The 25,553-nt window shown below is 44.3% G+C and overlaps 1 protein-coding gene across 1 annotated transcript in view; it reads left to right on the top strand.

Moving 5' to 3' along the window:
* The window catches only part of CATSPERE (catsper channel auxiliary subunit epsilon), an 89,532-nt gene that overhangs the window by 48,205 nt on the left and 15,774 nt on the right, over window positions 1-25,553 (top strand). Inside the window, exons 9-14 of the mRNA XM_077813483.1 lie at window positions 1,948-2,440; window positions 3,532-4,006; window positions 19,516-19,955; window positions 21,226-21,284; window positions 23,652-23,727; window positions 24,633-24,685. Of these exons, the coding sequence (XP_077669609.1) occupies window positions 1,948-2,440; window positions 3,532-4,006; window positions 19,516-19,955; window positions 21,226-21,284; window positions 23,652-23,727; window positions 24,633-24,685 (1,596 nt within the window). The remainder of the gene's footprint in view (window positions 1-1,947; window positions 2,441-3,531; window positions 4,007-19,515; window positions 19,956-21,225; window positions 21,285-23,651; window positions 23,728-24,632; window positions 24,686-25,553) is intronic.

Below are 25,553 nucleotides of genomic sequence, written 5' to 3' on the forward strand. Positions count from 1 at the left end.
ACCTACTACAGGACAGGCCCAACAAAGAAAATAACAGAACGCCAGTAACCATCACCTTCAGCCCCCAACTAAAACCTCTCCAACGCATCATCAAGGATCTACAACCTATCCTGAAGTATGACCCATCACTCTCACAGATCTTGGGAGACAGGCCAGTCCTTGCTTACAGACAGCCCCCCAACCTGAAGCAAATACTCACCAGCAACCACACACCACACAACAGAACCACTAACCCAGAAACCTATCCTTGCAACAAAGCCCGTTGCCAACTGTGTCCACATATCTATTCAGGGGACACCATCATAGGGCCTAATCACATCAGCCACACTATCAGAGGCTCGTTCACCTGCACATCTACCAATGTGATATATGCCATCGTGTGCCAGCAATGCCCCTCTGCCATGTACATTGGTCAAACTGGACAGTCTCTACGTAAAAGAATAAATGGACACAAATCAGACGTCAAGAATTATAACGTTCAAAAACCAGTTGGAGAACACTTCAATCTCTTTGGTCACTTGATTACAGACCTAAAAGTTGCAATTCTTCAACAAAAAAACTTCAAAAACAGACTCCAACGAGAGACAGCTGAATTGGAATTAATTGGCAAACTGGATACAGTTAACTTAGGCTTGAATAGAGACTGGGAGTGGATGGGTCATTACACAAAGGAAAACTATTTTCCCATGTTTATTTCCCCTCCGCCACCCACCACTGTTCCTCAGACGTTCTTGCCAACTGCTGGAAATGGCCCATCATGATTATCACTACAAAAGGCTTTCCCCGCCCCCGTCCCACTCTCCTGCTGGTAATAGCTCACTTTAAGTGATCACTCTCCTTACAGTGTGTATGGTAACACCCATTGTTTCATGATCTCTATGTATATAAATCTCCCCACTGTATTTTCCACTGAATGCATCCGATGAAGTGAGCTGTAGCTCATGAAAGCTTATGCTTAAATAAATTTGTTAGTCTCTAAGGTGCCATAGGTACTCCTTTTCTTATTTCATTATAGTTATTCCGTATGGACCAAATTTTGCCTTTGAATATGTGCATACAATTTGCATTGAAATCAATAGCAGTTGCATGTGTATATCTAAGACAAAATTTGGCTGTTTTTTCTCATATTCAACTATCTTAGCTCTGTTATTAAAACAACCCTATTTTTATAGAATTCTGGAAGTTTTGATAATTCTGTCACTAGCTAAACATTGAACCAAGTGAGTTTGTGACCAAATAATTCATATGCTGATATTAATAACTTAACTTTTTCATCCACTGGTGTCATCAGTATCACCTAAAGTTAGGAAACTCATTTTGTAAAGTAATGCAGCTTTTACTGTTCATGGCAAAAGTGACTATAATAATGGGTCTATCTGCTGTTGCCACAGTAATCCATAACCAGTCCTCGTTCTCCTAGCTCCAGAGCACGTACATTTCTTGCCTGTTTATGTGAGACCATTCAGAGATGTTTGATTCCCAGCATTTACTGAGGCACTGAACATTAGAGGCCTGGCTGCTGTTGCAGGTTAAAATCCCACTGGAGGCTGATTTTGGTCTCCTCCCCCACCCCCATTTTATTTTAATTTTATATTTTACATTTGGTGGGAATGGGGGAATAGCAGGAAACAATTTGGAGGAGCGGTATGAAATAGAACAAATAGAAATGATCGTGACCAGGAGTGCACAGCTTGTCTGTAGTAACAACAGTACCACCACTCTAATAGTTGCTGGTATATGTGCTGAACACTGTGATTGTAGGGTGTGCCTGAGAATATTGTGACTTGAAAAATGTAAAAGGTTTAGAGAAATTGTTAAAAAGAACTGGGAAATAAATTGTTTTGGAATTGCTACAAACTCTGAAATTTGTCAAGAATTATTTTGCTTAATGAATCTGATATAAAGTTTAATTCTTGCCAATTTATCTGTAATTTCTTCCATTTTCAGATTCTGGAAAATTAATGTACCTTCAATGTCAGATGACATCATTACTAATATCCATGGAAAGGCAATAGCTTTTCAGGATTGTTTTGTTCTAGATAGTCCCTTTATCATTTCCAGGCCTGAAGAGCCATTTCCAAACAATGTAAATGATAATTCCCTCTGTTCCGCAGCTGGTAGTGAACCCTACATTGAGTGGTCTGCATGTATTCCAACAACTGCACTTTTGTTGTCAGAATTTGGAACTTTCCATACAAATGATGGATTCGTAACTTATAAAGAAATCAAAGCTCCATCACACATTTTGGACTTTGACTTAAGTCACAAAGTAACTGATATTGTTTTAACTGATGACGGAATCTTATTTTTAATAATGGGGACAGTTTACAAAAGAGAGTCCAATCGTTTTTTTAAACTTGGACCTGAATACAATCTACCAGAAACAGGAATAATTGGAATACAGTCAAGAAGTTGGTGTTCATCTGCATATCCAGTACAGGTAAGTCGCACACAATTCTTGTTTTACATTTTGAAATATGAAAGTTCTTCACTAGGTCTGGGGATTAACCCATTGGCCCCCTGTCGCCCGATCTAATAATAGGTTTGGAATTAGAAGTGCACTGAGTGCAACAAATTAATTTTCAGGTCATTTAAAAATAAGTACCTGATGCTGCAGTTGGCTCTACATGGATCAAGAGGGGTACCCACATGGAGCTAGTTCCAGGATGAGGACTTAAGTTTGTGACTATGATGTCCCAGGTCTAGGAACCCAGGCATAGGAGTCCTCAAACAGCAGCTGCCTGCTGGTCTCCACCTAATGTCTTCTGAAATCTGATGGGCCAAGAAGTAGTAGGACTGTATCCTCACCCAAGGCACTAATATTGGGGAATCACCCAGCTCCACCAATTGGTCCAACCATGCTATTGAAGCCAGAAGGAAGCACAGGAAATTTGTCTGAGCAACAAAGTGATTTCCTGTTGTGGCTGCTTTGGACCCTGCTTGTGCCTGCCTCCTGCACCCATCCCTTTTCCTGCTCTGCTCCCGGCTACTGCCTGACCCCTGCTTTTGCTCCTGTTTACACCATGCTCCTGCACAGTGCTTGATCCTTGCCTCTCCTCTAGTTCCTGCCCTTATGTCTTACCTCCAATTGTCAGTTATCACTTTTGGCTCTGACCCCAGCGTCCAGCTTCAGACCCTGACTCTGCTTTGACCCATGGCCCTGGCATTTGGTCTCTGACCCTCAGCTTCAATTCCTAGTTCTGGCTCTGGCTTGACCCCTGGCTCTGATAACTGGCAGTTGACTCTGATGCTGACTCTTGGCTTCATTATCCAAGCTGGATGCCTGCTCTGCCCACTAGACATGACTCCTGCTCTGACTACTAGGCCAGACCACCTACTTCCCAGTCCATAACAGCAACTTCACTCTAGTGGAGCTAGGCTAATTACATCAGCTGAAAATCTTTTTTACTTTTTAATGGAGATACTGGTATCATTTATGCAAAGTTTGAGAGGGAATAGTTTGTACAGTATCTGAAATGTACTATTTATCTAATAGTTTTGTTCAATTTTTTTATTTTTATTTTTTTACAGAGTGGAAGAAAATTAAGTACAGTAGCAATATGGACACCAAGTGAACAATATCTAGGATATGGTGGCAATGTGTTTATTAAAATAACAGATACAACAAAGCTAAAGAAGGTCCTAGATTTACCAGTGACTGCTTCTTTATCTATAGGCACTGTTTGCTATGACTCACGCCCATCTGAGGTTGTTTTGCTGATGGCCTGCGTTGGGTGCAGCTCCTCCAGGGTGTTTTATCTGTCAGCGTATAATGAAGACCGAGATTTGTGGGTCTTAAGAGACTTTTTCTTAAATGCTCCTCTGCAGGGTTTTATGTTGATGGAATTTGTATATTCAGCATCACCATCTATGCTGATGTGGGACAAGGAAATGGTCTATTATAGCTATAAAAACAACACAATTAATGGATTTCTTATAATACCTGAGTCAGTTAAGAGGCAAGCGGAAAAAGCTCAAGGGAGCACTATTCACCAGCTGCTTATTGGTTAAGTATATTACATTTGAATACATAATAATTTGAGTGTAAGACAGCAACTTCAGAAATAAGAGGATCCCTGAAGATATCTCTTTTCTAGATGATTATATTAATTATTTATTTGATTAAATTAATGGGTTCATAAGGACTGAAATCTACCATTTTTAGATGGATAGGCATATTTAAATTATAGTTAACAAAATTTTCCCCTTCAAGTATTGCCACATGGATCCCCATTCTTGAGAGTTGCATGCCGCAAGTAGGGAAGCTTGAAATCTTCCAGCCAACAGTATTTGTTTGGGAAATACATACATCTTTCTCAAGATCAAGAGTACATAAAGGACTGCCACTACCCCTCAGTTCCTTCTGATTCCCTACAAACAAGGACTTAGTGGTATCTTGTACACATTTTTTCCATCATTTCTCCACCTTATTAGTGTTTTTAGTATTATTAAAACCAAAAACCTTTTATGTGCCATTGTGGGCATCATTGGGCAATTCCTCCCCCTCCCCCGCCAACACACACACATTCACTCTCTGCCATGCTGGTTTTATTTTGGTCCAACCCCACTGAACAGTTTCTTCTGACTGATGGTACAGTTGGTTCTGTGGATTCTATTGTCTTAGCCACCACCAAGAAAATTGGCTGTATGCCTAATGTGTTATGCAATTTCATAATGTCAGACATTGATGTTCATGAATGATGGCTGAAATGCCTTAGTGTGAGGCACAATATAGGCAGAAGTTGCATGTCTTTTTCAATACTATTCCCCAAAGGTTTAGAGATGCGAGTGTTGCCTTAAATTCTTACTGTTGAAGAGTTTAAGGCCAACTTGAGTAAGTGTGGTGCTGAGTGTCTGGCTGCATTCACATTGAAAGGCACCTTGACACCATAGCTATATTTGCCTAAAGTAAGCACTCGCACCTAGTAAAATTGGTGTAGAGAAATCCCTTGACTATTTCTATCAAAACCAGATTATAAAAATTTGAAGCTAAGGCTTCCTCTGCATTGAGCTCTACTAAGAAGGCCCAGAGGTTGAACCAAGTGACTTTCTGGTGCCTAGACTTTGTCTTCTGAACAATGGGAGAGAGAAAAAGTACAGGAGTTATGACTCTGACTTGACCTTCACCATTCTCACTTGGCATTGGGGAAGGTAAGGAAGCACAGTGCCACAGCTGGATGTGTATTCAGCAGTTCCTAAAGGCATGGCTACACTAGAAACTTCAAAGCACTGTAGCGGGAGCTCTCCCACAGCAGTGCTTTGAAGTGTGAGTGTAGTCGCATGTGAGCGCTGGGAGAGAAGTCTCCCAGCACTCCTGGTAATCCATCTCCACGAGGGGATTAGCTCTGAGCGCAGCTCCCAGCACTCAAAGCCTGTTTACGCTAGCGCTTTAAAGTGCTCTGACTTGCTGCGCTCAGGGGGGTGATTTTTCACCCCCCTGAGCTAGCAAGTTAGAGCACTATAAAATGTAAGTGTAGCCAAGCTCTAAATGTGGAAGGAAACTGGTGTGGGTGATGTCCCAACTTTGTGCCCTTTGGTGCTGAGATCTGTTTATTCAAGCCCTTACACTTCTTGTGCTGTGCAGGAATCTGTGATGTTCAGTGCCAATGAGGCTCATTGCATCTTATCTACATTTGCCGTTGCAGTGAGCCTTCCATGTCAGGACATTTACTGGAATAAGTTAGGCTTCAACATTTTCCTTGTCCTTGTCTTAACTCTATTCCTCTAAGTAAAAATAATAATTGCAGTTGAAAAAGCATCAGTTTTCTCTCACACAGTCTGAGAATCTCTTCAGTCTACATTAGAAACTTTTGCCAGTATGATAAAATGTTAAGGGTGTGATTTTGATTATGTTATTTTACGACATTCCTATACTGGCAAAAATCCTAGTATAGGTGCAGTTATACCAGCATAAAAATGCTTTTATTTGCTTGGCTTATTTTTCCCAAGGAACCAGGATAAGCTATACTAACAAAAGTACTTTTTTGCCAGTATAAACTGCATCTACAGTAGGAATGTTTGCTGGTATAGCCATGCAAGCAAACTTTTTCTAGTGTAGACCTGAATTTAGACACAAGTCACTAATCTAATCTTAAAAACAAACATAAAAAAGTATTTCTCCTCATTCATCATAACTATTTGTTCTTCTTCAAGTGATTGTCTTTGATGGATTCGTCTCTTGGGTTGCATGTGCCCAATGCTTGCAACATTGGATTGTTTTTGGTCAGCAGCATCCACTGGGGCCACAGCTGCATGCCAGATCCCTCATGCCTCCCTCACACCACAGCCTGAGTGCATAAAGGGCAGAGTGGGCCCAGCCATCCTCAGTTCCTTCTTACCAACTGTGGCAGCAAGACGGAACTCTTTCCAATGTCTGCCTGCTTCTCTGTAACTCTGTTGCAGTTAGTGTTCGTGATTAGTTAGTAGAGTTGCAAGTAGGTAGTTAATTTTTAAAGCTTCTTGGCTTTAAAAAAGGAAAAAATATTCATTTTTAATAGATAATTAGTAGACTTGGAGCTCTGTCCCTCCACTCCTTCTGCTGGGTCTTGAGTGGAAACTAAATCTCTAGGATATAAGATGCTTCTATGCCACTCAATTATAGGCACTCTAAGTGCCTTTTTTGTTGTTGTTTGTTGTTATTTAGGCAGGGGGTATATCCCTGAACATTGTTCAGTCTGCTGTTTTTTTTTCCAGATCAACTCAGAAAGCTAGGGATTTTTGCCTAAATTTATTTCTTCTGGAGCTCTCCATGAAAGGACTAATAGGTCAGATATAGAGTGATTGCTTTGTAAAAAAGTGTTCAGCCACAGGTGATATGGTGGTTTTAGTCTTTTATCAGTTTCAGTTCTGAGTTCATTTGTGAGCATAGTAATTGTCTGGTTTCACACCACTATGTTGGAATACCTTTCCCCACCCCCTCTCATCTCCACTGGTATTTGGCATCCCTACCCCCTGCTTAGTGTGTGAGGTTCAGTTTAGGGTGACTCCCTCAACCAGGGGAAGCTAACTACAGTTCTGCTGCCTTTCACTCATACAAATAAGGAGAACAACATTTTATTACCCCCACGCTAAAGTGATTTGTAACCCAATGCCAGCCAAAAGTGATCATTTTGACAAAGCAGAGCCATCATGCTGTGCACCTAGGCAGAGTAGGTGTGTATATGCAAATATGATCTGTTCCTGAAGTCTTTTCCCACAACTCATCACTAGATGTCAGGGGGGAGCTCATTCACACCCTGCTTACATCCTATGTGGATGAAAGCAGCACCAGACTCTGCCAGAACAATGGATGCAAAACCTACAAACATATCTCCACTGCTACAATGATCAGCTCCCTCCCCCAGACTTCCCCTTTCAAGATCCATTGGTCCAACACATGCCTATCACAACATGTGCACTAAATCACATCACACGGTGCACTAAATGCCCCAATAGCAACTATGTGGATGAAACAGACAGTCACTATGGTCTCAAATGAATTCACACAGCAAAATGATAAAAGACAAAAACACCATATCACCTGTGGGTGAACACTTTTCACAAATATCAGAAGGGTAGCCGTGGTTGTGTTAGTCTGGATCTGTAAAAGCAGCAAAGAGTCCTATGGCACCTTATAGACTAACAGATGTATTGGAGCATAAGCTTTTGTGGGTGAATACCCACACAGTGATCCCTCTACGTTTGACCTATCAGTCCTCATCCTCAAAGGAAACCTTCACAACACTTTTTCAAAAAATAAGCCTGGGAGCTTAAATTCATAACGTTGCTAGACACTAAAAATCATGGATTGAGTAGGGACACTGGATTTATGGCTTATTACAACAACCTATAACCCATTAACAACCCCCCACTCCCCCAAGAGCTTCCTTCCCCCCATTTCCTTTCTCCCCCATAACTGGAGAGGTGTTAATGGGTCACTTTACCTTAATGGTCCCTTGAAATATGTGCAAACTACTATTACTAAACAATCTGTTCCACCTTGTATTTAGCCATGATACTGAGGGGTTGTCTACACTTGCAGCTGTAGAGCGCTTTGGGTTAAATCAGCCTTTGGAGAGCGCACCAGGGAAAGCACTCCACTCTGTCCACACTAACAGCTGCAAGCACACTGGCGTGGCCACGGAAAGCACTCCAGTCTGTCCACACTAACAGCTGCAAGCACACTGGCATGGCCACATTCGCGACGCTGGGAGTGGTGCATTTTGGACAGCTATCCCACAGAGCACCTCTTCCCATTCTGGCGCTGTGGCTTATGGGCAGGGCACATGGGGTGCGGGGCATTCTGGATCCTGTCCCAACGCCCCATGATGCATCGCTTCGCATTCCAGCAATCCCTGTGTTTCCGTCCACATTTGGCGCCATCTTTCAACGGTTTCTGTGCGGCGCACTTCTGTCTTCCCTTTCGGTCTGCGGGAATGGAGCCCGAACTGCTAAGGAATATGCAGACGAGTCTCACCAGCACGTCATGTTTAGCATTCGAGCTACTTCTTAAGATTCAAAGTGATAGTGAGGAGTCCGACGAGGATGTTGAATCGTGTAACACATACAACACGAAATTGCTTGTCTCATTCATGGACATGCTCTCCACTGTGGAACGCCGCTTTCGGGCTCGGGAAACAAGCACTGAGCAGTGGGATCACATCGTTCTGCAAGTCTGGGATGTTGAGCAGTGGCTGCAGAACTTTGAGATGAGAAAAGCCACTTTCATGAGACTGTGTGCTGAACTCGCCCCACACTGCGGTGCAAGAACACAAGATTGAGAGCTGTCCTGCCGGTGGAGAAGCGGGTGGCTATTGCAGTCTGGAAGCTGGCAACTCCAGACAGATACCGATCGGTCGCTAACCAATTTGGAGTGGGAGAGCTGACCATTGGAATTGTGTTGATGCAAGTTTGCAGGGCCATTAATCGCATCCTGCTCAGAAGAACTGTGACTCCGGGTAACGTGCATGACATTGTGGCTGGCTTTGAACAAATGGGTTTCCCTAACTGTAGAGGGGCGATAGATGGGACCCATATTCCTATTCTGGCACCAGACCACCTGGCCTCTATGTTAACCAAAAGGGGTATTTCTCCATGGTTCTCCAGGCGCTTGTGGATCATGTGGGCGTTTCATTGACATTAACGCAGGCTGGCCCGGAAAGGTGCATGACACACACATCTTTTGGAACACTGGCCTGTTCAGGAAGCTGCAAGCCGGGACTTTTTTCCCAGACCAGAGGATCACCGTAGGGGAAGTCAAAATGCCCATTGTGATCCTTGGAGACCCAGCTTATCCTTTAATGCCGCGGCTCATGAAACTCTACACAGGGAGCCTGCACAGCAGCTAGGAACGGTTCAACTACAGGCTGAGCTGGTGCCGAATGACTGTGGAATGTGCTTTTGGCCATTTGAAGGGCCGCTGGCGCTCTCTTTATGGGAAGCTGGACTTGGCCGAAGACAGCATCCCTGCAGTTATATCCGCGTGCTGTACCCTTCATAATATTTGTGAAGGGAAGGGTGAAAGCTTCACTCAGGCATGGGCCTTGGAGGTTCAACACCTGGAAGCTGAATTCACACAGCCAGAGAGCAGGGTTATTAGAGGGGCCCAGCGTGGGGCTGCAAGGATTAGGGATGCCTTGAGGGAGCAATCTGAGACTGAAAGCCACCAGTAATGTCTGTTGCTCTGCACAGGAGTTAAGTGCAGTGGCTGTGTTTGGTACACTGAATTGTAGTGCTTGTTGCTTTCCTGGGTTAAGGTATATTTTGCTTTATGCACTAATAAAGTATGTTTTCAAAGTGAAAACTCCATTTATTGAAAAGAAAATTCATTTATTGAAATAAAAACAAAGTAACACAATACCACAATGGCAAGGGGGTGGGGTGGGGACCAGTTCACTGACAGACTTGAGTATGTCCTGATTTCATACTCTGGAATCCTGTCTGGAGTGCTGTGCACTGAGTGCTGCACTTCAGGATGGCTATAAGGCATGTTGAGGGGGGTTGAGTGCGGTGGATAAGGGTCGTAGTTTTCATGGGTGGATGGTGAAGCTAGGGGTGTAGGAGGCAGCTGGGGGCGGTAAGAACCCAGATGTTGGGGAAAGTGGGTTGGAGGGGACATGGGGAACATGGGAAAGAGTTTTGGGACAAGGGCTGCGGGGGGGGTGGGGAGGGCCGAGCGCAGTAGTGCTCCACCTGCATGGCGACAAGCGCCTGGATAGAGTCCGCTTGGCGCTCCATTATGCTAATCAGCCAATCCGTGCTTTGCTGTCAGAGCACCACGTTTTGCTGCCGGCGCTCCTCATTCTTCTGGCAGATCCTCCTTTCACTCTCCCTCCACTTCTGTGCCTTTCAATTCTCTTCCACAGACTGCCGCATTACTTCCTGCAGCATGTCTTCTTTGCTTTTACGGGGCCTCTTCCTGAGTGCTCTCAGTCTGTCGGCTGGTGATAACACTGGCGGCTGAGATCTCAAGGTTGCACCTATACAGGCAAAATGCAACACTTAACAGAGGAAGCATTGTACACACCAGACAGAGCAATGATTCCCCCCCCACTTAAGGAGGGCAATCACAGTCCATACAAAACCATACTTTGCCTGTCCCAAAGCGAGCGCACATAACCCATGGGAGCCCCAGAAATGGTGAGTAAACACAGGGTCCAGGGGGACTGATTGTTTCATGGATGTACTGTCCTCTGGGTTTCTGTGCCTTGGGGAGAGCCAACAGCTGCAGGGGAAACCTACACTGAAAACTGTCACAACATTCTCCACAGGAGATCCACAGGAGTCCTGGAAGCTATCTCGCTGCTGAGGGTGACCGGGGAAGCAAGGGAAGGTCTTCTACTACAATGCGGCTTCCGCCCTGGCCCATATACAGCTTGCCTGTATGTAGCAATGATCCCCCCACCCCTTGCGGCACAGTGGCGCGGACACGTTAGCCTGACTGGGACAAGAACCATGCTGGCTCTCCCAATAAACCTGTGCAGGCGCATTGCCCACGTTCTGTCTGAGACTTTTGAAGAGATCACCAATGTCAATTACCGTGATGTGATAGACCACATCAATGCTCTGTTCCGCATCTTGGCATGCATGCATCCCAAACCCTCCTCGCCCAAAGAGCCCGCACCAAAGAACTTCCTTCCTGAAAAAAAAAAAGCCGCTTACCAGGAGCCTCCTCTGGTGTTTGTCCTTCCTCAAACACCGGATGCCGTGACTAGCTGCCTTCCTCCTGGCTCGAGAAGAGCTCCTGGCTGCATGCATCTAGGGATTCCGGGGTGTCTCCCCCCACCTCAGCACCCTCGCTCACGTTTTCCTCCTCCTCCTCCCCCCTTGCTGTGCTGGGCTCCAAAGTGTCCATGGTGGTCATTGGAGTGGAGGTGGGGTCGCCCCAAGTATCGCATCCAGCTCTTTGTAGAAATGGCAGGTCGCAGGGGCAGCACCAGAGCGGCCATTTGCCTCACGGGCTTTGCGGTAGGCATTCTGCAGCTCCTTTACTTTAACCCTGCACTGCACAGCATCCCGGCCATGGCCCCTTTCCAGCATGACCCTAGATATGTTCCCAAACGTATCGTAATTCCTATGGCTGGAGCGCAGCTGAGACTGCACAGCTTCCTCCCTCAAACACTGATGAGGCCCAGCACCTCACCATTGCTCCATACTGGGGATCGCCTGCTGCGTGAAGCCATGGTCACCTGGAAAGATGCGCTGAGAGCACTCCACGCCTGGCTGAGCAAACAGGAAGGGGATTTTCAAAATTCCCAGGGAATTTAAAAGGCGGGTCTGACGATTGGTCACCTGAGGATAGGGCAGCAGAGTTCAAAAGTGATGACCAGAGTGGCTAGAACATGCATTGTGGGACACTTCCGGAGGCCAATCAGAGCGCATTAGGTGTCCACACTAGCACCATTGCGCTCCAGCGAGAGCACAACAAACGTTATTCCTCTCGGGGAGGTGGAGTATGAGGAGCGCTCCAGCTGTGGAGTCAGAGCGCTCTACATGCCTTGCCAGTGTGGACGGGTAGTAAGGTAGAGCACACTTGGCAACTTTATTGCGCTATAACGCGCAAGTGTAGCCAAGGCCTGAGTACATTTCCCTGACCTGAAGAAGAGCTCTGTATATGTTCGAAAGCTTGTCTGTCCCACCAACAGAAGTTGGTCCAATAAAAGGTATTACCTCATCCATCTTGTTTCTCTAAGACATAGATCTCCTTCTCCGGGACCCTAAGAACCGGCACACAAGAGTCGATGTGTGTCTGACAAGTTAGACTCATCTTAAGCTCCACAGACGAAGGGCAGCCAATGGCCTAAGATGGGTTATCTAGTCCTTCATTTCTGGCTATGGAAGGAGTGTCTGTGGAAGTAACTAAATCTGCTGACCACCTTTCCTATGACACTAACTCATCACCACTAATGGTACTTTTTGGCACCAGGGGGCGCTACTGCCCCTGAAATGGATCTTTACTGGCTCCCAGTAGAGCAGATTACTGTCATACCAGTGAAAAAGGTCCACAGCAATTATCTTCAATGCACAGCAGTTTATTGAGAAGGAATTACACAAGCAGTAAAGGGTTACATTAAGCACATAACTCCTATATTAAACATTAAGAACTATACATTACGAGCTATACATTCCTCCCTCCCCCCCCCCCCCCCCGTTCCTCAGACGTTCTTGTCAATTGCTGGAAATGGCCCACCTTGATTATCACTACAAAAGGTTCCCCTCCCCCCCCCCCCTCCTGCTGGTAATAGCTCACCTTATCTGATCACTCTCGTTATAGTGTGTATGGTAACACCCATTGTTTCACGTGCTCTGTGTATATAAATCTCCCCACTGTATTTTCCACTGAACGCATCCGATGAAGTGAGCTGTAGCTCACGAAAGCTTATGATCAAATAAATTTGTTAGTCTCTAAGGTGCCACAAGTACTCCTTTTCTTTTTGCGGATACAGACTAACACGGCTGCTACTCTGAAACCTGACATTCCTCTTAGCGAGCCTCTCTTTCACAAACATACACAAACAGGCTAGCTTCACGCAGTCCCTGCTTGGTAAACAGAGAAGGTGGTTACCAATTCTAGGGACTGATTCTTCTCTCCAGCTCTGGTCTCCTCAGCCCTCTGGTCTGTCTCGGATTCCTCGAGGCAAGGCCCTGGCTGCCTGGAAACCCCTCTGGTTGCAGTCCTACATGAGCCCACGGAGCAGAGTTTTGGCTACTCTGTCTAGCAGCTTCTTCAAGCGTCAATTAAGGAATTCCCAACTCCAGTAATTTACTTTGCTTGATTCGTATACTCTTTTTCCTCAGAGGAGTCACATGTCTCAAAAGCATGCTCAGTGGGTGTGTGGTTATTAATTTTATCTGATTAGTACTTTAGAAGGTGTTGGGGGGGGTGGTATCGATTGAAGATCACACCACGTTTACTCACTCATCAATCATTCACTCTGGCTCTCTGCATGGTGTCCTTGCTATAAGGTCACTACAACCAGGTCGACCTATGCTCCGTGCTGGAACTTTATACATGTGATATTTACTTTTGCATGGGCCCATATTTGCCGACCTATAGGTTCAATATCGATCACACATGCAGGCTTTGCCAGTCCTTTATCAAATCTGCTTCTGCTTAAAGGGGACCCTGCTCCCAGGATCCTCTTCAGCCATGTTTAAGTCATGTGAAGTTATGCTCACACCATTCATTCAGTATGGCCACACCAATTTGGCACCATCCCAACCCAGCACCTTGGTGGACGGCACATTGATGCCTGAAGTACCCGGCACCCATCTACAGCCTATTCAGCACCAAGTGACCTGTCCATGGGTCCGGTAGTGAAGTGCTTCTTGCTGGCTCGTACAATGTCAGCAGTGCTAACTAGGCTTTCAGTCTTCAAAATCATGATACCACATAGAGCAATTGAGACATCAGTACCATTTACCTCACTAGTTCAGCCATACTGGGAATTAGGAAGGGAGTCCAGAGATTGCTCTTTGAGCAGGAGAAGGCATGGGTCTTTTAGGGAGCAGCCCTTCTGGTATCCTTTTCTGTATCCACCAGTCCAGTATCCATATACTTATCAGTCATAGTCCTACTGGGTGCCTTGGGGTAGGCAGCCATGTGTCTGCAAGCCAACATTCTCTATCCTCTTTCTAGGGTTATTTCCTTTTCCCTGAAGAGTGAGAACAATCAACAGGCAGATGTGGAGGAACAATTGATCCCAGCTGCAATTTTGTCATCCTTCCCTGATGAGGCAGCCAATCCCTCTACACCTTGTCCTGCAGACAACTTAAGGTCTTCCAAGACCTGCTGATGAAACACGTCTGAAACCTTTGACATCCTACTGAAAGTAGTGCAAGAGAAGTTACACAAACTACTAGACATTCTGCTCCTTTCCATGCTTGGTAAACTTGCCATGTCTATTCATGGGGGATTGTTACAACCTGCAAAGGACTTGTGGCAGAGTCCAGCATCAATAACTGCCACTTTCAAGAGGGTGGATAGATAGTACCAAATTCCTCGTAAGGACTCAGTGTACTTTATTTACATCAAGTGCCTGGCTCACTCGTAGTGGCTGTTCAGGAAAGATCCAAACAAACATCAGTGAAAAAGAAACTGGGTGCGTACAGCAAAAAAACCCGACTCCTCTGCCATTCTTCAGATGCACATTTTTGACCAGGCACTTCAGTCTGTACTAGAAGAAATTGTCTCAGTTTTATGGAAAGGCTCTGGCAGGAGCACACAGAAGAATTAAAATCAATCATGTTTAGTGGGCAACTGATATCTAGAACATCCTTGCAGACTATTTTGGATGCATCTGAAACAGTGTCATGGCTAATCTGTACATAGCCAGATAGGTGGCAATACGATGATCCTCCTGGCACCAGTCAGCAGGAATACACAAGGAGAGCCAAACCACAGCAAAACATCTTCCATTCGAGGGCTGCAACCTCTTCAATTAAAAGAGCTAGGAAGCCCTCAACTCACCAAGGAATTTTAGAGCCACTTTGCATTCTCTGGACTTGCTTCCTCCTTTGGGTTGGAAAGTGCAAGTTGGACCTCAAACCTCTTTCAGACAGCATCCTTCTGTTCCTTACTATTATAAACCTGTAATAGGATTGTCTGCCCCTTTAAGGGCCAAGGGGCCTGTGGCCACCCAGCCCTTTTCAATTATCAGATCCAGTTGGGAAGGGGTCGAGTGTTCTCTATAAAGGGCTGAGAGGACTCAGCTGAGAGGGAGTGGGGACTATAAGAGCAAGGTTGTCTCCTGTGACTAGCCTTGGAACAGAGAGAGGGAAGCAGAATGAAAGGCTTATGAGTCCCAGTATCCAGCTTTGATGTGAGTGTTGTGTTACTTTGCAAGTTTTGTTATATCAATAAAGTGGTGCTTTGGAAAGAAGGGCCTGAAAGACTCTGGGCATAGAAGTGAGTTCTTCCTGGGCTAGAGAGACAGTCCAGCAACTCACAAACCCACAGGGGGCATTGGAGCTCCCAAGGGAGAAGCAGATGTTTCAACACAGATGACCCATCACCTCTTTCTCGGCTATGGTGCACTTGATGTTTTTCCTCTCGACAGCAATTTACACACCACAGTCTAGAGCCTAGTAGAACTTTTGGAGGATCTCTACCCTTTTCCCCCAATTTTGGCAACTGCTATTATTTTTTCAGGAAGCATGGAGTAGGTTCAATATGGAGCAGTGGGTCCAAGAGATGTCAGCAATGTGTATTGCATACAATTTCAGTCCCGTCCTATCTACCACCCATCATCCCTGTTCTTCTTCAACAGTCCCTCTCACAAAATACTGTTGAAATAAGAGGTGCAGGCTCTTGCTTCATGCATGTCAGAACAGTGGAAGAGAGGCTCTTAGAGTTCAGGGGCAGGGAGTTTTATTCCCATTATTTTCTCATTCTAAAGCAGAAAAGGGGCTGGTGGCCTATTTTGGACCTTCAACATCTCAACAGCATACATCCGGCTCACAAGAAATATCCTCCAATTCCTACCAGGAACATCTCGCTACCTATACAGGGTCCTGCCCTTTGATCTTTCAGTAGCACCAAGGTTATTCACCAAGTACTTGGCAGTCATAACAGTTCACTTAAGAAGATAAGAAGTCCAGGTCTATCCATATCCTATTGATAGTTGATCCAAGGAGCCACCACACCAGGTAACCAACTCGGATCAAGTAACCTTCAAGGTCTTTGCCATACTAGGCCTCAAAGCCGGAGAAAAATCCACACAAAGTATAAAGTTCATAGGAGCCGTGTTAGATTCCATGTAAGCAAGAGCTTGTCTTCCACAAGAAAGATTCCAAATGATAGTGGACCTCATCAGCCAACTTCAGGCTTACACAAAGACGTCTGTAAGAGCATGCCAAAGGCACATTGGACATATGGCCTCATGCATCTATGTGACACAGTTTGCCAGAATTCGCCTATGCTTCATGTAAAGGTGGTTGGAATCAGTTTATCTACCCAGCAGGCACTACATGGACATGATGGTCACAGTCCCACAAAGAATCCTTTCCTTTTTAAACTTGTGGGAAAAGCCTACTTCAGGTGTGAAAGGAAATACCCTTCTTCTTCGAGTGATTGCTCATGTGTATTCCACAATAGGTGTGCGTGCTCGCCACGTGCACCGGTGCCGGAAGTTTTTCCCCTAGCAGTACCCGTAGGGGAGAGCCCTAGCGACCCCTGGAGTGGTGCCTCCATGGTGCAGTATAAGGGGCACTGTGTGCTCCCCCCACCCTCAGTTCCTTCTTGCCGCCAGTGAAGGTGCTTCGGAACTGTTCTGCTCCAGCTTGTCTGCAGCTTTCCTCCAGAACTCTTGTTCGTTCAGTGTAGTAGTACCTGTAGTTGAAGTAATTAGTGTAACTTAGTTTATTTTAATGTGCCCAGGCCGGGGCATGCCCCGTGCCCAGGTTTTAAGTCATGCAACACTTGTAGGCAACCAATGCCAGTGGGTGATCTACACACGGATTGTTTACGCTGTCTGGGCGAAACCCATCTCAGCGATCGCTGCAAGATTTGCAGGTCTTTCAAGCCTCGGACCAAGAGAGAAAGAGACATTTGGCTCTGGGCTATCCTGATGGAGTCGGTGTTGACCCCAACTCTGGCACACCGCTCCGAGTTGGCACTGGGTACCGCGGTGTCAGTGTGCAGTGATTCCTCGGTGCCATCTACCAGTCAGCACTGCTCCCCGTCTGTGGGGCATGCCAAGAAGGCTAAGAAGAGGCCTCCTCTGCCGCAGCACAGGAGCAAGACCGGGGGATAGGCTAGACCCATGTTGGGCAGTCCTCGGTCCCCATCGGCCTCCAGGCCTCCAACTCAGGTCAAGTGGAGTAGGCTGGCCCGTTCGGAGCAGGCTTCCCTGGATGTCCAGATGCCCTCCAGGCCCGAGGCCCTGCAAGCGACCTGGGACTTCATCTCCGAGGGCTACTGTAGCCGGTCGCAACACGAATGTCAATGCCATTCCCATTAGTCGTCTTGCTCCAGGACCCTGCCATGGCACCACTCCCACAGTTCCAGGCGTCGATAGCCGGAGCCTCGCCATCGCGGATATACCCGCTGGAGCCAATCGTGGAGCAGCTGCTACCGGCGGTACCATTCCTCCACATTGGGATCGCGGTCTCATGGTCAGCATTGTTCCCGATGCCACCACTCCTCCCGGTCCAGGGACAGTGGCAGGTCGTACACCAGCCCGGCCTCCCTTCGTAGTCGTCGATTGATGGAACAGGACAGTCAGGCTGAACAGGCTGCTCCACCGGTGCCACAGCAGGTGCAGTGGCACCAGGCTCCATGGCCGGCACAGTGGTACCAATGGGCCCCGTGGTCCCTGATGCAGCCCCCGGTGGGAGCTCACTCAGTGGCCGGAGCCTTGGAACAGCCGTCAGCCTCCCTGTCCCAGCCTCCGAGAAAGGAGTCGGTGGGACAAGCATCGTCGGTGCCGTTCCCGGAGAGCAACCAAGTGGTGGGTCCTCCGGTACTGGCGGACATGCAAAGTACTGCGCCTGCCTCCTCACCCTCCCCTGATGTGGCGATTACGGCTCCTCCTCCCTCCGTTCCGCAGGAGGACTCTAAAGCCCACCAGGAACTATTGAGAAGGGTGGCATCAAGTCTCAACCTTCAGGCCAAGGACAGAGTTACTCTCAGCACTCATCCCAAGTTTTTGCCCAAAACTGTTTGAATTATATATGAAACAGTTTATTCATCACCCAGTTTTCTTTCCCAAACCTGACTCAACCCCAGGGGAAGCTAAATTTCATGCACTTGATGTAGTAAGGGTACTGTCATACTACCTGAACAAGACAAAATCATTCAGGAATATGCCTAGACTGTTTACAGCCTTTGTTGATAGGATTAAGGATCAGGCAATAACCTCACAGAGATTATCAAAATTGGTCTCTGTCTGTATAAGTGCATGTTTCAAACTTGTCAAGTTACAGCCACCTAGCCACATTAGAGCTCATTCCACTAGCATCCAGGCAGACTCTGCTGCCTATTTGAAGAATGTCCTTAGCTCCCCTAAAAAATTCAGAAATACGTGGAGCTTGGTCCACACATTCACAAGATATTGCTCTTTAGTAGAGGCTTCCAGATCAGTCCATTTTGGTAGGGCTGTCCTTTAATCATTGCTTAAATGGAACTCCTTGTACACACCTCCAAATAAAAAGACAACTGCATGTGAATCACCAAGAGTGGAATCCATGTGGACAATCATTCGAAAAAGAGAAAATGATTATTCATTCTACAGTAACTGGTTCTTCAAAATGTGTCATCCACATGGATTCCACAACCTACCCTCCTCTTCTGCCAGTACAGAATCCTACTGCTCTGAGATAATGTATTGGCAAAGGAACTGAGAGATGTTTTGGTCTACTCCGCCCTCAGCGTTGGGGGCATGAGGACATATGGAGCACAGGCATGACCTGAATACGTGCAGCTGGCCAAGAGAATACAATCTCACACATAGGGTGTATGCACGTTCAGAGGGGTCCATGTGAACTACATATTTAGGAGAACCACTGTAACTGTAAGGTAAGTAACCACTCTGTGATGGAGAAAAATGTTAATCATCAAATATACTTGATGACAAACGGATGCACAGTATCTAAGCTTTCATTAATTAAAAAAATAAAAACTTGTCTCTTCATATTTGTGAAGAAAATGTTGAAAATGCGAATCAGGTGTTGTTCATCTCTGTATCACCATGGTCACCATAAACCTGGTTGTTCACTCCTACTCTTTCTCCCATCTCCACACAGTCTCACTCATTCCCTGCTCCAATGCAGCACTTTTCATCCTGAAAGATCCTAAAGCACTTCATTGTTTAGACACTTACAGCACCATCTGTGTGGTAGAGGACAGCACCCAAAAAGCACAGATCACACTGCATGACAATATAATGAGCAGGAGAAATTTTGGCTAGGAACAAATGTGGAAAGTACAATAGAAATAGAAAAACAAATCTGTATTTTTTTAAAGAATTAGTATTTTCATCATCGGTCTGGAAATTTAAACTACACAGGAAAGATGACTCTTCTTTTTCCTTCCTGCAGACTATTTCGGGAACACTGTGATAAAGATGAAAAACAATGTCATGATTTTTTTAAAAGTTGAAATGAAAGATGCTGTGGTGCTCCCTCGATGGGAAAAGGAAAGCAAAAACATAGTCCTTTACTTGAATCCATCTGGTAACCTATATATACTGTATATCAATGGTTCTAGAATACACCGTGAGGACTATCCCTTGAAAACTGAAATATTTAGTTCCATACATGATTCTCAAGATATTTGCCCGTATCTCGTATTTAAGCACAGCATGGATTTAAATGTCTATTATCTGGACATGGGAGATGAAGTGACATTTTGGGCTCAAGTAGTCTATGTAGAGAATCTGGGGTTATCCACAGATGTGGAAATCTACAGGCCAGAATTGCTGATGCAGACAACAAATGTCGATTATGAAATAGCTCGTGGAATCTGTACTAAAAACCAGGTAAGTTATACTAAAATGGTTCCTGTATACAATACAATTTGCTTTCTAACTACAATATATTTAGCATAATTTGCAATATATATCTTCATGTAGACTTCCATTCTTTGCTTTCTTTGGGCAATAGAGTGTGAGTGTGTGTGTGTGTGTGTGTGTGTGTGTTCGTTCAAGGGTGGGTGAGGGGCTGCTTCTCATCCCCACAAATTCCTTCCTTGGCAGATTTGCTGCTGTTGAGGCCCTGTGACAGCTCCTGCCAGCATAAATCCAATCTGAATCAGCCCTTAGTTTTCTGCTAGATTAGATATATTAAATAAAAATAATCTTTGCAGGTTAAAATATAATTATTAGCTTTCTAGTTTAGTAAGAAAAGGAACTAGTTTTGGAATCTGAATTATGGGATTCACCACAAGTTATTGGAAGCCAAATATCTTGTAGCTTTGCAGAAGTATATTTGCAAGGTAGGGGATAGAGCTTTAAAGAAGCTTGTTCCCCAAGAGAGGAAAGGGACTGATGTAGTAAAAGGTCTTATTTGAATAAGGGCTTTTCTACACAGTGGGGAATGAATGCTACCAGGTTGAAAATTCTAAAATGTACTAATGTGTTGTGCATTAATTGGTCGATGTAGACCCTGCTGGTGCGCACTAAAGGTTTCTCATGCACTTTAATGAAGTACTGTGTTAAAACACTCTAGGGAACCTTTAGTGTGCACCAGCAGGGCCTAAACAGACCAGTTAATGCGCAACACATTAGTACACTTTAGAAATCACACCCCTGTAGTGCACAGACAAGCCCTAAGAGAAAATTTAAGACAGAATTTGTTCGTTTTTTTTAACATTGTAAAACAAACTGATTGTTGTTTGTTTCACAAATAACATAAAATGAAATTTTTTTTAATATTTGTTATACATTTATTCAGTAAGAAAACAATAACTTTCATTGCATTTCATCAGATGTCTATTTGTGTAGTGTGACTTGGGTGAAAAACAAGCTAGTATTCTTTATATCATTCAGAAGAGATAACAAACTAGTGAGCTCATAATGTTTCAGACCTTCACCAGGAACACAAAGAGCCCACTGAAATAGTATCTTTAGTGCTAGATATTATGCCATATATACTGTTGTGGTAGGTGCTTTACTAGACAGAGCCTGGTTTTCATCCCTGCTCATCTTTTCTAAGGTATGCTCTGTTTATCATGAAAATGTCCGTGATCAAATCAAGGATTTTTAAAGGATTTTTCTTAATGATCATTCCTCTTCATTCTGTCTCTTTTAGACAATGAAATTTTACCATAAAATGGACTATAGTCTTGAATCTAATTACACAGAAGCATTGTAAGTACTGTGTAATTGCTAAAGATACTTAAGATGTAGGTGGTAATTTATACATATATTGAATATCACAGTCCATTGGTTCTGATGAGTATAAATTAAAAGTATTTTAAATCCGTAGAGCTGAAGACAAGTGTTAAATGATTTTACTGCTTTGCTTTTGAAATGTGAAATTGTATATTTCAATTTTATTTTAATAAGGTGGGCCTGATTTTAATCTAATGTACACAGTATAATCTCATTGCTTTCAATGGAGTTGCATCTGATTTCTGATACAATGATGTAACTAAGGCCCCAGTTCTAAAATCTCAGCCTGTTTCTCTGATGTCGCATGAATGTCCAGAAGTTAGCTTAAGATCAGCCTGGCCAAAACAAAGCTCTTAATCTTTCCCCGCAATCCCTCCGTGCTACTCATTTCTCAGTCACCGTGGTGGACAGCATCACCATCTTCCTGTCACTTAGGCCTGTACGTCTTCTTTTACTTGGCCCTCTCTCTAGATCCTCACACCCAGGCTTGTCTAAATCTTGCTGCTTCTTGCATAATATCTCTAAGATGCAGCCTTCTTCTATCCACACAGCTAAAACACTTGGCAAGGCCTTCATCATCTCAACTGTTGCTACCTCCTACCCTCTGTCTGTGACAAATGCAGTCTTGTCCCATTTATATTCATTCCAAACATGGCTACAAAGATCATATCCCTAACTTTTTTTCTTTTTCCACGTCACCCTTCTCTTTGCATCCCCTCCAATGGCTCCTCTTTCTCTAAAACCTAAAAACATAAGCTACTTGTCTTTGCTTTCAAGGCCCTTTACCACTTATCTGCACCCTACCCGTCATCTCTGATGTGCTATCAAGATGTGACTTCCACCTCTCCTCTGTTAATGGGGCCAGCCTCCATTTTTCAGCTTCTTAAATTTTCAAACAAGCACCTTTGTGTTTTCTCCTATGCTGCCCTTCACATATGGGAGGAGCTCCCCGTAAACCTCTGCGAAGCTACCTCATTGTCCTCCTTTTAAATCCATCTCTAAAATTCTCTTTGCTGTAATGCCTACAAAAAACTTGATAATGGTAAGGCAGCTGGTATGCTGAAACCACTGCTTTATCATGCCTACAAGTATTGTCTTATTATTTCCTTGTGCTCCCCTATCTGTCTGTCTCTACCCACACAGTGTCTTTTACGCTTAGGTTTTAAGTTCTTTGGGGCAGGCACCATCAATTTAGGTATGTCTACTTGAGTTGGAAGGTATAAATTCCAGCTCATGGAGACATACCCACACTAGCACTGATTGAGCTAGCATGCTAAAAATAGAAGTACAGCCACAGCGGTGCAAGCAGAAAGAGGGGCTAGCTGCCGCAAATATTCACTTAGGTTCTTAGATTGGATCACACTCAGAACAGCTAGTCATTGTTCACATTGCAACAGCTACACTTTTAATTTTAGCACAGTAGCTTGATCAGAGTTAGGGTGGGTTAGGTGTCACTTTTGGAATTTACACCTTCCAGCTCCAGTGTAGACATATCCATTATTATGTGCTTGTACAACACCTTCAAAAGGCAAGCCTGGGAACTTAAATTCATAACTCTGCTAAAAAACATAGACTCAGATCACTGGTTTTATGGCACATTATAACAATTTGTAACACACCCCACTGCCTGCTAACCCTTAACTGCCCACTTCATTTTAAGCAATCTCCTACAGTAGATGTGAACCCCTTATGCTTAACAGTCTGTTCCAACTTGTATTTAGCGGAGACACTCTGGTTACCTTCCCCCGACTTGAAGAAGAGCTCTGTAAAGCTCAAAAACTTGTCTCAGACCAAAAACTTTCGTCCAGTAAGAGATATGACCTCACCTATCTTGTCTCTCTCGTATCCTAGGACAAACACAGCTACAACAACACTGCAAACAAAGCATCCTTAAAATACAAATGGCTTAATGGGGGCTTATACTGATGCTAAACAAATACTTTGCTACAGTGCAATTGTGTAGTTCGTTTAGTTAGTTAGTGTATGTCTACACTGCAATAAAACACCTGCGCCCAGCCCATGGGCTTTCAGGGCTTGGGCTGCTGAGCTATAAATTTGCAGTGTAGACATCTAGGCTCACTCTGGAACCTGTGTTCTGTGACCCTGCAAGGGGGGAGAGTTGCAGAGTCCAGGCTCCAGCGCAACCCTGGATGTCTACACTGCAATTTTATAGCCCCACAAGCCTGAGTCAGCTGACATGGGCCAGCCATGGGTTTTTTATTACAATTTACAGTGTAGATATATCCTTAGTTTAGTTAGTTAAGTGCTGTTACTGATTTATTTTCAAACTTACGTAAATCTTAATATTAATTCTTGTTGTGGGTGGGGTGGGGTCCCATTTAGAATTGCATCCACAGGTGTTATGACAGTTGAACTGCAACCTAGTATGTCTGGGAAAATGTGTTCAACAAACAATAAGGTAAGTTTTTTATCTTGAGAAGCTTATTTGGCTAAAATATGGTGGTGTTACATCTTAGATTCTTATGGTGAAATTCTGACCCCATTGATATTGATCGGAGTTTTACAGCTGAGTTCAGCGGGGCTAGGATTTCATCTTTAGGCTATAAATGCCAATTAATGTAGCTCCAGTTAACTAAAGTAAGGTTATATCTTCCAAGGGTTTCTGTATGCTGCCTAAGTAGAGCTGCAGAAGAGGGAGGGTTCACAGCAGGGTGCTAGTGAGAAAGTGTTCAAGACAGGGAGAAGGATTGATGTGTCCTGGACAAGGAGGAAGGCATAGAGAGAAGTAGAGTTCCCCCTATATCTAGATGAAGCTACTGGCCCGCATTAGCATCAATGCCTCCATTCAGACTCCTCAAGTCTTAAGGACAAAGACCCATTTTTGGAAAGCTTAAAAGTTCCTCAGGGCTTCTGAAGCTAAGCTCCTGTGGAACTTTTAAGCTTTTGGAGTGGAACTCCTCATAATTCAAACTACTGATTATCCAGGTAGTTCAAATGTGCTCTTATACAGTTGGAATCAACTTATATAATTGAACTATTTTTTAATAATAAAACAATATTAAACATTTTAGGCTTAAGACTTGTTTTTTAATGATAAAAAAGCATAAACACATTTACACACTGCAGGTTGTATTGCAACAGATATACATTTTGACTCATATCAAATTGATTTACCCTGTTTGCGCATATGCATGTATGTAATTCTGTGCTAAAATCCATCACGGCTCAGCCTGACCTTTTTTCATTGATTAAAATTATGTAATTTAATTATGTATGTAGTAGATGTACATTAATTATGTACATGGTAGTATATACAAAAATATAGATATAGATCTATATATAATATAATGTATTTCTTTTCAGCTAACTCATTTATTTGTTGGTTGTCCTCCATCAAGGCATATTGTCATTCAAAGGCAAGTTTTAATAATATTTTATTACTTCTGGTTTATTTAATTTTACAACAGAAGTTAAAATAAATGCTAATAAGGTAGTATCGTTAGCCTAATATGCCTCAGTTATCCCATTTGTAAAATGTTTCTTACTTTATATTGGTTTTATACATAATTAAAAGCAAAAACCTCTCCCATGCTGTAGACATCTTTTAAAAAATGTACATGACAAAATACATAGATTCAGCTCATTGCTGCTTAGTGCAAAAAAAACCCCCCAAAACAAACAAAAACCCCAAAATAAAAAATAGCTTTAAAATACACATTATCCCCTAATATACCAACTCTCAGTCACCTCCTCCTTCTATAGAGAAATTAAAAATAGATGAGCCTTGTAGCATAACCAGAAGCTCAATAAATGTTAAGTTCCATAGTCAAGGAGATCTAATGAAAAAACAGCCCAGCTAGGTTTGCCACTGTGTGGACATCTCCACCACTGCACCAGTCTCCGACACTGGTGGGAGCAGCACTACTCTTGTCACTGGACAGAGATTCATCATCTTCCACATCGGAGATCAGGTCTTACTTCTCCCACCCGAGGAGCTGTTCTTGTCACTCTTCTAGGCATTTCCACTTGTCCATGGTCCCAGGCACAGGAGTACCATCAAGTGATTGGCCAGGAGCTCACTGGGGGGCAGCAAGAGCAGAGCCAGAGGCTGCACCTGCCCCAGGTAGGCCCACTGGGCATTCCAGCAGACCAAGAACTCACTGCAATGGCACAATTGATCTGGAGCGTGGAGTCCCCGGAACAGAAGCATGTGCGCATGGTTCTCCCACTGTGGACTGGCCTGGCTGCTTCACCCAGGGGGTGTGCATGGCTGTGCAGGGGGCA

This window comes from Eretmochelys imbricata, chromosome 3 (assembly GCF_965152235.1).
Source record: "Eretmochelys imbricata isolate rEreImb1 chromosome 3, rEreImb1.hap1, whole genome shotgun sequence".
In the NCBI taxonomy this organism is placed as follows: domain Eukaryota; kingdom Metazoa; phylum Chordata; order Testudines; family Cheloniidae; genus Eretmochelys; species Eretmochelys imbricata.